Source organism: Cuculus canorus, chromosome 1 (genome assembly GCF_017976375.1).
Source record: "Cuculus canorus isolate bCucCan1 chromosome 1, bCucCan1.pri, whole genome shotgun sequence".
Taxonomy (NCBI): domain Eukaryota; kingdom Metazoa; phylum Chordata; class Aves; order Cuculiformes; family Cuculidae; genus Cuculus; species Cuculus canorus.
The window spans coordinates 130,545,276-130,561,215 of NC_071401.1; the positions used below are offsets into that span (position 1 = coordinate 130,545,276).

The following is a 15,940-nucleotide window of genomic DNA, read 5'->3' on the forward strand; positions in this document are numbered from 1 at the left end:
ACAGGACTTTACATATTCAGTGCACTGAGCAGCCACTCCTTGACTAATCCTCAGAGCATGTCTGTGATGTAGGAGGGGTTGGTATTACCTGGTTGTACAGATGACCCTCAGACAGACAGAAACTGCTGGAAACTATCAGAACTGGGAACTGATGATTCTGCTGGGTGAGGTCAGGGGATGAAGGCACAGTTCTTACTTGCCTTGGGGAAAAAAAAAAAAACCAGACCAAACCAAACCCACTTGCCTATAATGTAAGCTTTTTGTAGATCCTTCCTTTAATGAATGGCCATAGTGTGGAACTACGGAGAGTGAGCTCCTACTGTCCTAATGTGCATGTTCCTATTTTGGCCTGAATTATATTTCTCATGATTGTATTTGTCCTTTGTGGATCCACTATCTTGAAATTTCTAGGTGAAACAATGTTTAACTCTTTGTAAACTGTTAGTAGAGGCAAGACCTGAAACAGCAGTCCTATAGGTGCATCTTTGTCACCTTCTGCTAGGGTAAATGCTATCAGAGCAGAAATAGCCAAAAGTTCAGGGTGCAGGATGTTTCTGATGTATGTGACCAAGGCAGCGATGCTGATCTCTCCTGCTGTGGGTATAGTTCTAAACACACTTTCTTGGATGTGATTGTTTCTTGGGAGCCAGTCTACCATGACCTGTGTCATACCTCGTGTGTAAAGAACTACCTAGTGTGACACACGTCTTGATGTGACAAATCTAGTCTGTTGCTGTTCTTCGCTTCAGCAGCCTCTTGGCAGTAAGTCGTAGCCAGATACAGCTGTCAGTGCTGCAGGATCTGCCACCAGACAGAACCGTTGCTTCTACAGTAGCTGAACTCGGGTTTTTAAACACTTCTGCTTTGCTGCCCCTCCTAGGCATGGGCCATTGCCTCAGCCTCTCGCTTAGCCTGCTGTGAGGGTGGGACATTGCTTGTCTTCTTGCCTTGTCCTTGGCGTTATGCCTTACTTGCAGTTCTTCTGTCCTGTTGAGCTGGGCACTTGGAGCACTCACTCACTTTGTGTCCCTGCGCTTGTCCACTGTGTGTTGACCTCCTGGCTGTCACATATGGCAGAGGCGAGGGACCAGTCAGTGAACAGTTGTGCCTAAAGCTTGGTTTCCCTGGTGCAGCAGCCTGGCAGAGGTGACACTGAAGACCCGTTTTCCTTACAGGAAGGTGTTTGGGAAGAAGATTCTAAGAAGGAGAGCTCTGATTCTTCCCTAATTATTGGGTATGATCCGCTGACATCCTTGCCCCCTTTGCTGGTACCCACTCAATCCTTCTCCCTTCAAGCACCTCTGTTGTTCTTAGCTTTTCTGAACTACAGTGATGCCAGATGGCACTCTTTGCTGATGCCTGTGGTGGCTTCTTTGCAAGCACAGTGAAGCAATGTGGCAAGTCCAATAAACATCTTTAGGTGAGTTTGAGTAACGTCAGAAGTTACAACTGAGAGCTGCGTGTGAGGCGGAACTGGAGGAACTCCACTGTATCTCATTGAACTTGGGAGAGGTGGGATGTTTATGTGTTTATTTATGCCCCACTGATCAAAGCCTGTTGCAGGTCATGGGAAAGACAGCGAGCTGTCTTCGATTTCATTTGACTGGTGCCTATAGCTTCCCAGGGGAAGTTCTTCATTCATGCTAAAATATGCACAACTTCACTTAGAATATAGCATGAGTGCTTGCATAGGTTAGTGGATATGAATGTACTGAGGACTTTGCATTCCTTGGCTGGAGCTGGCATTATTTTGTAATTGTGTCATAAAAGAGGTGAAGGAAAATGTATCGGGTCTGTATTACACTATTAGTCATGGTGACTGTTACAAGTTAAATTGCCTTGTGTTCTAATTTCTCACTAACACACTGAAATAATGAGCTTGCAGTGAACTTAAGGCACGCAGACTTGATTTTACACCTCTGCATCTCCATCTCTTAGGATGGGACCTAGGAGGGGAAAGGGGAAGGTATTTTTACATGCCATGGGGTTGAGGAAGCCATAGGCCTGTTGAGTCAGAGTTTGTCTTCAAGAGTGCGGAAGAGCAATGCCAGGATTTTAATTGCTTAGCTAATATCTGAAAAGCCATCAAGGGGCACTATTTTAGGGGGTGGTTGTAAGCAGACTCTGCCCCCTCATTCATATGCAGAAAAATGAAAATGGGGAAAATACTGTAATTAGTACATCCTAGAAATGCTAGTGATCTTTCTGAGCTCATATAAAAATGTATGCTTTAAAGGAATAGAGACTTGGAGCTGTACTGCATGTGAAAATATTGCTAAAACACAGAATATCGGTATTGTTGATCAGGCTGTGCTGTGTCTTTATTTATTTTTCAAGGTAGTACCTGTTGGGCTTGACTTTTTTTTTTTCCTTTTCTTGTTTTTAATTTTTATAATATGCTGTGTTAATTACAATACTAGGAATTAATGCTAAATCTCAACTACATCATCTATGAGCTTTAATTACTACTATAAACTTAGAAATAAGGTAGATGTAATTGGTGAAGCTAGTTATAAAAAGCATTTTGTAAGATTTATGTATATCAGTTACACCATTTAAAACCCTGATTTATTCAACTTTTCACTGGTCATTCTGAAAGACAAGGTCAGAAAAATTCCCCCCCCTCCCCTTCTATTTGGAGTATTTCCATGCTAGGCTTTGCAGAGGGTTTGAGGAGGTTTCCAGGGCTTTCTCTAGCATCTCCTTGTTGTTACTTGTTTTCAGAGCTGCTGTCAGGGGCCTGGCTCCTTGGGGTTGATCTGACAGCCATGCAAGGTTCTTTCATACCCAGTCTTTTGCTGATGGGAGAAGGATGTGTTTGGGTTCATGGGAACAGTAGTGTCGGTGGCAACAAGAAGACAAGGAAATATTAAACCCTAAAGTAATGGGTTCTTTGGAAGTGGCTGTAAATCCAGTTAGAATATCCTGCTTCCCGTAGTACCTGCTTCTAACCTGAAGGGCAGCAAGCATGTTACTAGCAGGGGACCGGTACTGCAGATGTGAAATTTCCCTGCTCTGGCACTTCTGTTCTGCGTGGTCTGGTGAGGATGCACCTGTTTCTGTGTTTGAAGTGCTTGGCAGTCACACATGGCAAGACACCTGCACTGGAGCGTTGGGGACTTGCTTGCAGATCCTGGGTGTGGTTTTGCCATAACTCAGGTCTAAGTCCAAGTTTCTGCTTTCCCGCTCATCAGCCCTTCACCCAGCTTCTGCTTCCTGTCCATTCCTTGGAACTGCTGCTACAGCTTGTACATCTGCATGTATGGCTACTGCAGGGAGCTGTTATTGTTACCTTTATTTATCTTTTTTCTGTTCCTCCTGTGTCACACCTTTATGACTGCTCACATCATTCTGCTTCTGGGTTGTTTTTTTGGCTAGGCAACTCCCTGAGCTGGCTCTTGTATGGTCACGTGTGCACTGGCACATTGGAGAAGCAATCTGGATGTGTGTTACCTCAATCTATTCTGGATTTCAGGGAAGGGCATCAAGTCTTAGTCAAAATTTATTAGGACCTGACTGCAGATGGTGTTGGGTGGTCTGTACAGTTAGCAGCAGCAGAAGGAATTGAAGGAGCTCTGCATCTTGTTAGAACTGGACAATAAACAGATGAACTTAGCAGAATATCTGCAAATACCTCAATTGGGCCTGACAAATTTGATTAGTCATCTTTGTTAACACAAATGTATTTCTCTGCCAGTCTTTTAGTTTCTGGTGGCTCGTGTAGCTCACTGGATCGGGACTAAATACTCTGCAAACAAGTTTGGTGTAATCAGTCCCAACTGCTGCAAAACAGTAATCAGGTGGAGGGGGAATTGCCCTTGCTCTTCTTAGTCACAAGTTAAGGCTTAACATTTTGGTTTAAAAAAATCAAGATAAACCCAGGCAGTGAGATCTAATTTTTGAGCCATACTTTAGTTTTCAGGGCTTTTCCACACCTCTTGAAGACCAGGCATGCATTTTTCTTAATTGTAAGCCAAACTTCTCACATAACCAGATGATTCTAGGAAGTGGGACTGTATGAAAAACAGAAAATATTTTTGATTCGTGCAATAAACTTATGCCAGTTGGCTGTGCAGGCATTACACTGTGAGTAACAACAAGTTTTCCATGTGTTTGCATTAGTACCTTCCTATTCAGCACCCACACAATTCCTGTGGCTTTGGGTGTGTGAAGATATTTTTCCACGGGGAGAGGGAAGGGGTCCTTGCTGGTGCTTTCCCACATTTACATTGCTTATAACATTTTATTTATATCTAATACTTTTTGCTCCCAATAGCAAACGTGTCTCCCTGTGCTTGTTAGCTTCTTCAGTATAAGTAAACCAATTAAGTTTCCAGGAAAGAATGGTTTGTTCCCTGAAAAGCTAGGTTAGGGGAGGGTTATAGCAGAACCTCTTTTCCCCACACACATCCCTACATCTCTTTGGATGGATTTTTTTTTTCCCTTTAGTTGCAGTATTCGGTACAAAGATGCACCACTGTTGCTGTATTGAAAAGTATTTCTGATTATAGTAGAACTCTCATAACACTTCTTTCACTATTTTTTTTTTTTTTTTTTTATAAATCTCATTACTGGAGGCATAAGGTAACTAAAATGCAGCGGGGAACTAGGGCTGAAAACATGCCTTCTAAAAGCACAAAATGAGGACAAACAAATTCAAGATTTTGTTGTTGTTGCTGCTGTCTCATAGTATTTTGATACCAACAATTATTGATTCCTATCTCCAGTTGAGGAGACTGATTTCTGAAGCCAGATGCAAGGTTTCTGGAGGTACAGCTGTTATGGATGAAGTTGTGCTGGTTGAAGTCATTAGCGTGATATGACACATAAGTGCAGTTTTGTTGGTATTTTAGGAAATGCTTTGGTTGCATAGGATAGGCTTTACCTATCGATACAAAACCAGTGTTTTGCCACTGTATTCAGGACTGCCTTTATTTTGCTGTGTAGCTTATCAGTCCTCCTGTGTCGGTACAATGTTCCAACTTTATCTTCTGTTCTGTAGAGCTATTGGTAACAGCTATCCTTAAGGCAAGAAGTCTTAGAGTGTTCAAAGTGGAACTTGATCCAGCTGTGAAAGAGGTTGTATTACGTGCTTGCCAAGAACATCAGACAGGGTAACTTCAGAAGGCCTTCCTGCAGGGGAGAACAGTTTGTCTCAGTTCAATTTGCTGAAGGTTGTTCATCTTTATCTGTCCATAGCTTAAATTGTGCGCAGGACTGGTGCAGGTAACGTGACAACAACTGTACTCAGCAATGGTTCCACTGTGCAGTCTGGGCAAGGCCAAACTTTTCAAGTGTGTTTCCAAACCCTTTGATGTTTTAATGGCATTTGCATCTGTCAAAAAGGTTTGGTGCAAACATTAGCATTCCTTAATCTGAGACTCAAAAACCAGCAGCGTGGGATTCTGGCTCATGCTTCTGTAACATAGTAAGAGACTATGAAATTTCTGCTGCTAACGTGAGAATGCCTCCCATCTAGGTCCTGAATCACCCTGGTTAAAGGGAAACTGAGAATTCTTCTGGTTTATAGCAAACCTGCTGTCTAGGAATGTGTGTAGCATGCTGCTAGCAGCCAAGACTGCACATCATAAATTATGTCTCAGAAGTCCATGCCTCCTTTTGTGCCCCAGATCTTTTTGTCAGTCATCTCTCTGTCCCCAAAGTTTGTAGAGACCCACATAGAGCAACTTCCAGTGACTCTTGGAAGTTGCATTCACTGCGGGAATTCTTCCTTTGTCCACCCAGTAATGTCACTGGTCTTTCTGTGAAGCTACAGCAGTAAGTACAACACACCAATCTTGTTTGTTCCTGTACTAGAAGGCTGTGAAATATCAAGGATTATCCAGTGCTTTCATGAATGTAAAACCTAAGCTCTGCTTAAACTGAACCAGTTTTCTTGATATAGAGGTGGCCTCATTTTATCTTAAGGCTGAATGATTTTTATACCATTTCTGGGAAGCGCAAAGTGCAATCCAAGCCATGGTCTACACTTGCTGTTTGGCAAATGTTCAGTAGTGAATTCTAAGGCGAAAATTTGTTCTACTCAAAATATTTCTTTGACTTTTTTTTTTTTTTAAGTTAGCATTAAGTATTATAATCCAGTTAAATGGAAAGAAATGTGGGATAGTTATCCTTATTTTTTTCTAAATTAGTGAATTGTTAGAGAACTAATTGGGTATACACTAATTAGCACACTAATTGAGTGTGCTTACTATGAGTGAAAGCTAGTGAAATGATACTGAGTCTGTTAAAATTAAGACAAATCGGCTGCACCAGTGTTTCCAGGAGGTCTCATTTACTTTTCCTAAGCTTCAGTAGCAGCTCAGATGCAATTTCCAGGACATCAGGCACTTTAACAGATTTGGGGTATTTTTTTTCCCCTTGCCCTAAACACTTGAGTGGACTTCTAGTTCCCAGAACACTAACAGTATGTAGACCATTTAGCATACCGGTAGCCTGTACATTATTTTGGCACATACCTTTTTAGATTGCTTTTTGAATTCTAAATACACTTTCCTTCAGCAAGCTCTGTCTGCTCTCCATACCCTCAAAGCTGTCTCCACATAACATTATTTCTCTCCTTCATTCTTATCTCTGCTGCCCTGCGTAATCTCTTCCTGAGCTTAAGAGTTTTGACCTCACTCCTTCACCTCCCTCAATGGGCTGTACAGTGATAGACCATGTGTGGTGCATGAGGATCGGTAGCTTTCTTTGCAGAGGAATACATGCAGTCAGCACCTCTCTTATGGAGGGGCCTTCCAGCTGAGAAGGCAGGCTTCAGCGTAGCATGAGTAGCTGTATCAAAGTAAAAATTGAGGCTTGTGGTTGGGCAGGCTCTGTGTTAGAGCAGTTGCACCAAGCCCCTCCTCGCGTGTCTCACTGAACTGAAAGCAAGCGTGGCCTCCCAGGAGAGATGATAACCTTAGTGGCAATTCTCCTGTATGATGAGCTCTAGATTTTGTGTGGAGAAAGTCAGGCTCTAAGCTAGCCCCCATTGATGCAACTCCTTTTAAAGTGTATCTGAACTGCGTGATGGAGATGATTAACCTGAGCTGAAATAGCAGGAAGGGGCTTGGGGCAGCCTTGTTGCCCTTTGGGTAGATATTACAGCCTATATGGAACTCTTTCCTGCCTGAGCGCCAGAACTTAAAGCTGGCTTTGGTATTTCTACACTAAGCTGTGGCCATGTCAGCAAGGATCATATAATCATAGAATGATTTGGGTTGGAAGGGACCTTGAGTATCACCCAGTTCCAACGCCCTTGCTGTGGGTAGGGACAACTCCCACGGGATCAGGTTTCTCAAAGCCCCATCCAACCTGACCTTGAACACCTCCAGGGATGGGGCAGCCACGACTTCTCTGGGCAACCTGTGCCTCCCCACCCTCACAGGAAAATATTTCTTCATAAGATCTCATCTCAATCTCCCCTTTTTCAGCCTTGAACCATTCCCCCTCATCCTATCCTTGCACTCCCTGATAAAGAGCCCCTCCCCAGCTTTTCAGGAGCCCCCTTCAGGTACTGGAAGTCTGCTCTAAGGCCTCTGCAGAGCCTTCTCTTTTCCAGGCTGAACAACCCCAACTCTCTCAGCCTGCCCTCATAGGTGTCCTCATGGTGCTCCATTCCTCTGATCATCTTCACAACTCTAGCAATGGGATATGTCCAAGCAACGGATTGCTTGGAAAAGCCTTTATTTTAATAAGAAAATTGGTATTCTTCTCCACACTGCTTAAAGCTTGTTGTGAACTGCTTTTTCCTGTCATGGCTAGAAGCTCTCGCTGCTCAGTTGGCAGAAGGCAGGGGAGAGGAACACCTGGTACACTGACAGCATCCACCGGGCTATGGAGCATCTCTGGCTGCTGGTGCAGCTCCAGCAGGGCAGCCTGGCCCAGCTTGTCATTGCAGAGCAGGGCTTTCTCTGCTGGGAATGTGTTTGCTGCAGCCTGGGCGTGCAGGATGCCCCAGTGCCTGAGGGAGGGGAAGCAGGACATGCAGCATGGCTCACCCTGCTGTGGGGGCACAGGCTGGCTGGGAGGCACCTGGCACCATGCAGGGAATGTGAAAATGGCACACGGCAAGCTAGGTGTCTCCCCTGTTTTGGAGGAGGAGGAGGAGGATAGGATCTGGAGGCTCCACTTAATTCTGTGTTACCTTGTTTCCGGGCTAGCTGAAGGGCTTGCCTGTGCTTGATGGCACTTGTTATTTCTCCTTTCTTGTTTGTTGGAGAAGGTGGGGAGGGAAGGTGAGGTACTTTCTATTTAAAACCAGAAGCATTTGTAATCTCCATCCTGGTGAATTAACCCACGCTGGAAGGAAGTATGACATTCACATTGCCTTTTGTAATCTGGGAAAGCTGCGGATGGATGTGTGCATCATCTCAGGAATTCCTTTGTCCACTAGTGCTTTCACTGCTCTTCAGTCTTGCTTAGCTCACCACCTTCCTTGCCCTTTCCATCTCAAATTTTATATTGCCTACTCCAGTAGGACCAAGCATTGACCATTTTTTTTCATGCTGGCACATGGCCAGCTGCAGCCTCTCACAGTTCCAGCTTGCATTGAGTTTATGTACCCAGAATCGCCTGTGAGTTAGGTGGTAGCAGCTTCACACTTCTGTGTGTACGTGAGCTGAAGTCCTGAATTTCCACTCCCTCTTGGGAGAAGAGTATGGCTAGCTTTACCTAAACAGGGGCCATCAGACCACCTTACTTGAGAAGTACTGTTAGAGTAGAAGGAGAGATGACACACTCAACATCTGATCCAGAGAGATGTGAGAGATCGGTAAGCCTCAGCAGCAGTAGCAGTGAGGTTTCTGGGAGAGTTTGTGAAGCCTGTTAGAAGTTGGTAGTTGCCAGATAGGCTCCTGTATGCTTGTCTGTCATGTTATTGGCCCCACTGCAAATGCTACGTGGAAATTTGCTTTGGCTCAACCAGCTCTGGGGGTCTTCTGGGCCCTCCTCTTGGGGAGGTCCAAGTTGGCCTGCAGCAGGAGCATAATGCAGCAGTGCTCCACAGGCACTCTCTTCCAGTAACTACTAAGCTTTTGTATGTAGCTCCTCTGTATGTGAAGGCTACAGGTGTAATTAGTTTCAAGTGATTACTTTCTCTCCTATCTTTGTTAAATCCCTATTGCAAAAATATCTGTCTTTCAGTACAGTAAGCCAGTCTTCCATCAGCAGCTTAGCCACTTCCCTGACTAGATGCGTAGTCCTCCCGCACTGTCTCTGCACAAATTTTGCCTGTCCCTTCTTCTGTGTCACTTCTCAAAGCTTCCCTCTTGCTCTCCCTGAGGTGTGCAAAACACCTGGCAGTAATATGATGAGACAAATCTCACTTGGCAGCTTCCAGTGTTGATCTGCTGTGCGCAGATCTCAGTCTCCAGTATCATCATGGAACTGCTCCAAATGCAGCTCTAAACTTGTCCTTTCACCTGTCCAAATCCCTTGCAACAGGGCCAGGGAAGGGGAAACTGGGTCTTTGAGCTTAATAAGAGGAAATTCAGTGTTGTGTACATCTGTAACAACACAGTAAGCAAGAGTTCTTCCCTCGTGGAGTGTGGGCTTGAGTTTGAGGACCTTGCTATTCAGACCTTTATAGACTATCCTATCTTTATTAGTAGTAAACCTTATTTAGCCATCAGCTTGGGTCTGAGACCACTCATTTCCTTAAACAGTCTCTCTGCTCTTGGGGAGCCTGTTTTTGAAAACTGTATTAGGTGTGATAAGCAGTGTTTTTCTAGTCACATAGCATGGGAGACTCAAGTCTAGCAGGAAGAGCAAAGAACAGCGTAGCACACAGGTGATTTGATGTGATCATGGAGCCCTCATTAAAGGAGGGGTGGATGTACCTTTTAGGGGGACATAGGTAAGGTTGATCCTGCCTTGGACAAGGTGGGCTCTTACAAGTTTATGGCACTGCACTTTCCTGTGCTCTGCCAACCTATTTCTGTGCTGGAGCTTCTTCCTGACAGTTCTGTACCTACACACGTGCAACAGTTGTAAAACACGGTTTAGTGGCATCAAGCTAGTTGGCTACTAACCAACAGCAGTAAGACATGGCAGAAGCCTCGCGGGAACTCTCTGAATGGATGCATCTCTTTGAAAATTACTGTTTGTGGAAATTATAACTATTTGCAAGTATTTGCTATTTGCGGAGGGGTGGGAGGAGGTGGGGGGTTGGGGGAGGCGGGATCCAAATTGCTGAAAAAAACAACTTTTAGCCTGGTTTTGTTGGAAAGGTTATGTTTTCAATATAAGCAAAAATTAAAGATTACATCAGAAGAAAATGCTCAGGAACAAAGTTAACTGATGAGTTAACTCAATTAGTTAACTCATTTTTTTCCCCTTTTTGTGACAATGATGAAAACCCCCATCGTTAAGGTGTATATGAGCATAACGGTTTTGTTCTAACTCCAGAGCATGGGCTCATTACTTTCAGAGAAGGTGTTCTGTTTCACTTGACATAGGGGAGAATATAAGGCTTTCGGGTCAGGCATGCCCTGGCCATGGAGTTAACCGGGGCAATTAGTCCAGATGTAGTCATGTCTTTCTTACTTTTACTTTCGGTGTGGACTAAGAAAAATTTACTTGTGACTAGAGCCACTCCAGCACAAGGAAATCGTCATTGATCTCAAAGATTTCTCCTTCCATGGAGGGCTTTCCTTTTTCTGTTTGTGAGGTTCCCAAGTTGAATTGTAACATGTGCACCTCCCCCACAACAGCAGTTGACACTATGGAAAAAATGCTATTCTTAGAACTGTCAGGAAATTAGGAATGCCAGAAGAACTGTGTAGAATTGATTGTTTTGAGCACGAGCTCTGTGAACTCTGCAGAGCCGGTCCTCAGGGGTTTTGTGCTACTAGACAGTGACGGGGCTGTTACCTGAGGACATGCGGAATGGTTTCTCTGAACAAAAGATGCAGGTTTATGACATATCTGGAAACTTTTGACATCTGTAAGACAGGATAAAGGAAGAGAACGCTGAAGCTTTGTTCAAGGGGAAGTCTGACCATGGCCGCACATTGCAGCAGAGCCTTCAGGGCTATGTTACGAGCTCTGGTATGACTGTAAGGCTCCCCATTGTAAGTGAAGCAGTCCGAAACAGCAGTTGATAAGCTGTTTCTGATAAGCAGGGAATAGGGAAGACAAGTTGGAACACTACAGAAAGTGTCCCACAGGCAGAAGAAAATAAAAGGGAGCCAGTAAGGTTTGTGTCTTTTTCATGTCATTTTAAGGTAGGGATTGTGGGTCACGGCATAGGTAGAAGCCAGAAAGATAAAAGCAGTGAATCAGATTCTACCATCCTTGTCACAGGCATTTCCCAAATGCACATTCCCTAGTGCTTTGTCATGTCTGAACTTCAAATGCAATAATGGATGGGAAATTCCACTGTATCCTTTGGGAAACTGTCCAACAATCCAGAGATGATTTTTTCTTTCCTTGAAGGTTAGTCTAAATGATTATATTGTTTCTCTCTGTAACCTGAAGATATGTCCACACATTCCACAGGTACTCCTCTCAATATGCGTAGTTTACAACCTTCATATACCTCGTGTCTGATGTCATGTCCTAGTAACCTGTTAATCAAATTCTTACGTTAGTATTTCTTGTTAATCCATTCCCATGGTCAGTTGCAATAAGGCCCTATGTTGTACCTACATACACAGAGATTTGTAAAGACAGCCACGGGCTCCAAAGTACAGGCCTTTCCCTGTTGAAATCAGAGATCTCTAAGACTCAGCTAGCCACTAGAAGAGGTCATGGGTATTTGTCCACCATACCTCACAATGGATATTTTGGTGATTTTCTTGTGCTCTAAATGCCTTCTGGTATCCCCGTAGTGGTTTGAGATAGCTAGCCATGGCCAATGTCTTTCTTAAGTTGCAAGGCAGTCGTTACTGATTTACTCCTTAACCAAAGTTACTTTCTGGATTCGCATGTAAAACTAAAAAGACAATATTAGTTTTATTTTGGTGTTAGTCATCCTACAAGCTTACATTAGGTTTTTGCCTACCGCTGGCCTTGGTATTTGTTTCCTGACTTTTATCAACCACTAAGTTTGTGTGTATGTGGTTTGTTTTTTTTTCCTCAGCTGCATTAGTATCTGTTTTTAAAAGTCACTTAAGCCAATTAGGCCCACCTATCGTTCTGTAGTAGTAACAGAGAATTGCATTTTTCTTTTAGCAGGATGTGCCACTGATGGAGTCTGAAGAAACCACAGAGGGAGGTACCACTCCTCTAGGAGGCACCAGCACCCCTGGGGAAGCCTGGGATTCTGCAACAGTCAAAAGAGAGTATCATGCCCCTCAGACATCAGCCAAAATGAGCATCAGCCCATCTGACTCTGCCATGGGAGCAGAGTTCAGCTCTCCTGAGGATTGCTTTTCTGCTTCAAAGGAAGCAGCAGAGATGCTGGGCAGACCCTCTAACACTGTGCAAGAAGTGCCAGCAGGACTGGAACAAGAACAAGGTGATGAAGAGCCGCTAAGAGGACTCTTGGAATGGGAAGGAGTAATGCTTTTAGAGGACGGTGGACTGGACCATTCTCTGAAACTTAAGCAAGTCGAACTGGTTGACCTGGAAAGCAACCAGGATTCTTCCTCTCTCAGCCCAGTCCAGGATGGGCCAGCCCATAGCAACTCCATCCTGCAGGCTATAGACCTCAGCACTGAGTTTCCTCAGTGCCAAGCAGAACTGGCTTTTCATGGCTCAAACCCTCAGAGCCAGCATCCGAAATATCTTTTGGCTGACGCCACTTCCTCTCAGAGAGAGACACCTAAGTGCTTCTTGGTATGTAAAACCATTTCAGAGGGGCATTATATGGCTGAGCCATTTCTGGATAAGATCTCCGTGGATTCTTTGCCGGAGGTTGATGCTGGTGCAGAGCAGAGGCAAAGCAGCAGAAAAGTGGCACCAGCAACTGATGAGCAGCCTACCTCAGAAGAAGCAGTAGAGGATGTGAATAAACCTCATGCTTCTGAAGATGCTAAGGAAAGCATAAGAGCACTTCAGGGTTTGGAAGAGAATACAGAGTCTTCCTCTCTCCATCATTTGTCTTTCACCTTAACAGATGACAGCCAAAGAAGTTCACTGCAAGCAGAAGGAAATATCTCATCGGGTGAAACAAAGAATAGCAATACGGTCAAAGACCAGGAAACAGTAATGGTTCCTAAAGAAAACTCATCCACTTCCAAATGCCTTCATCTTGAAGATGATCACAGAAAAACAGAGGGCAGACCTGCTTCTCCAGCACAGAGTGCCTTCCAAGTAAAGGATACTACTAAAAGAACAGAGGAAGTGAATACTTCGCATAAGGAACTAGCAGAGGAGGTGGCAGTGTCTGAACTTCAGCAGGAAAAGGAGAAGAAAGAGTCTAAAGAGCAGAATCTGCCAGAAGGGAAATCTTTGGAGCCCAAAGATCAGAAAAACAAGGAAGAAAATGAGCAGAAACAACTGCAAAGGGAAGAGCTCATGCTAGAGGAAGAGTTCAAACTGGAGGCTCTATCATCAGCTTTCAAGTCAGAGATATCTTCTGTTCCCAGGCATAATGTGGACCCGTGTTGTTTGGAGAATGTTTTTTTGGCTGAGCAAACAGAATCTGCATTCCCTCTTGAGGAACCTGTCTCTGTGGGTCAGCTTCCTGGTGAGGATGTTTGGCTGAAATCTTATGTCACAGAAACATGTTCTGGATGTCAGCCACCTGCTGTCAGCACCCTTTCCTCAAACAGCCTGAATCCAGTGGCTAGAACTCCAGCGGTGCTTCCACACACACATCAGGCAGAAGACCTAGAAGACTCTGTCCGCTTTTCCATTGGTGGTCAGGATGTGGGAGAAGCTGACTGGGATGATGGAACAAGACTGGGCAAAGAGGATGAGCACAGTGATGGGCACGGAAAGGCTGTGCAGTGGTTTGATAAAAGAGATGCACCACTCCATGGAGGAGTGGCAGCACCTTCTAGCACAGAGTACCCAGAGACTTATGTTCCAGCACACCCTTCCTGTGGTACTGAAAATTTGGAGCCACCCGACCCCATAGATCCTCATGTTGTTACAGAAAATTTGGGAAGAGCTGAGCTTCAGGACTTTATTCCAGCTTTACACACAGAGCTCACCTCTGTGGCTTCAAAGTCTAGCCCACAGCAAGAGGAGGCTAGTAGAACAGCCTTTGTGACCCCTAAGGACTGTCCTGGCACCAGCCTGAACCAACTGCTAGACTCTATAGAGAAGCCAGCCAACCAAGCTGCTTCTGTACAAGTGCAGGACCCAGCATCAGGGGAAGCTGCTATTTTAAGGAGTGAGCCAGAAGAGGCCAACACTTCTCATGAACGCCTTACTTCTGAGGAAGGCTTTCATGAAGACTTCAGTGGCCCATCTTCTTTCTCTGTAATATACACGAGTGGTCTTCCTCTAGAGGGGAGCCTTCCTGAGGATAGGAGGACTGTGGCAGGGTCTCTGGAACCACCCCAAACACCAGGCAGGACTTCTACTCCCCTGAACCACCCAGAGACAATTCAGAAAAAAAACCCAGAAACAAGTGTTGTTATCCAAGGAAAAGAAACAGAGGCAAAAGCACAACAAGTGCCTTTACTTGATCAGTCTGACTACAGTTTAAACCAAGATGAGCCTGGATCCAGAATTGCCAGTGTCCTGAGCACCCTAACTTGGCCTTGTGAAGGAGATGTGGACCTTGCTGTGAACCAGCAAGAACCTCTGTCTCCTTTGTCCCACTCAAGTCTACCTCTGGTGTCTGAACCTGATGCCAAACAGCTTCCTCATCCTCCTGCCCATGTCCAAACCCCCAGACAAGCTCAGGTCCCTGCACTTAATGCAAATCACCTTGCTCAGCCTCCAGCCCTTGCAAGTTACCAGCCGATGGCTCCTTTACCCCACTCCAGGCCACATCTCAACTGTGGTGTGGACAATAATAAGTTACTAGCCGTTCACCCTCCTATCAGCCATCCTTTCCGGACTGCTGCCTCTGTGCCTGATTCTAACACTGTGGCCTCTGCTTCTCATGGAGAAGATGTAGCAGAGAAAGATGACCTTGTTTCAGTAGCTAGAGTGCGGGATCTCAGTGACTCAGGTACCCATGATACAGAGACTTCTGATGATTCAGTGGTCAGTTTGTTGGCGAAAAGCTTTTCTGCTGTTGGAAATGAGGCATTGACTAGCTGCTGTGACACCAGCCCTGAAACAACAGATCAGCACTTGGATATACAGGGTGGAAAATCCTCACCTGACCACCCGTCTTGGCCCTCGCTGGAAGGCCTGATAACATCCACTGACTCCAAGAGCAGAGTCTCTGCACAGCCACTTCCAATTCTAGCATTCACCAATCCAATCCACTTCCTTCAGCTGAGCCCTCCATCACCACCAACCACCAGAACATCCTGCCATGAAGAGGTGTTTTCTGGGGAGATGCAATGGGAGCAACAGGGAGGAATCTTTGGTGTGGACACAAAGAATATCCAAGCTCCAGTGGCAATCACAGAGAAAATAGAAGGTGAGAGGAGGGTCAAGCAAAGACTTGAAGGCAAAGGAAGAGAACACCTTTTGGTTGCTCAGGCAAAGGAGGAAATGCCCAGACATTCACCTTTGGAAAAATCATCAAGTTGGCCAGACAAAAAACCGATCAGGGTAGTTGCACAGGAGCCAGCAGCCAATCAGGAAAACCCAATTAAACGTCGAGTAAAAAGCAAAGACTGGCACCGGCAGGGTCTGAAGAGGACATCTGTACCACCAGACATCTTGCAGGGTGAGTTGTCTCCTCCATTTTTTCCCCAAATTTATTTCAGATAGCAAAAATGTAGGATTAAATTAAATAGGCAGTGTGATAGACAGGCATGAAAGCTCGGCATTGCACTTGATCCTTTATGGTAATACTCTTCAGTCCAGCCCTCTAGTCCCATTGCTGTCCTGCCTGAAGTTCATGCCTCAAGAGCTGACC

General features: G+C 45.0%; 1 protein-coding gene across 1 annotated transcript in view; it reads left to right on the forward strand.

Moving 5' to 3' along the window:
- Nucleotides 1–15,940, forward strand: part of ARHGEF5 (Rho guanine nucleotide exchange factor 5) — a 41,874-nt gene that overhangs the window by 11,001 nt on the left and 14,933 nt on the right. Inside the window, exon 3 of the mRNA XM_054063406.1 lies at nt 12,178–15,748. Coding sequence (XP_053919381.1) covers nt 12,178–15,748 — 3,571 coding nt within the window. The remainder of the gene's footprint in view (nt 1–12,177; nt 15,749–15,940) is intronic.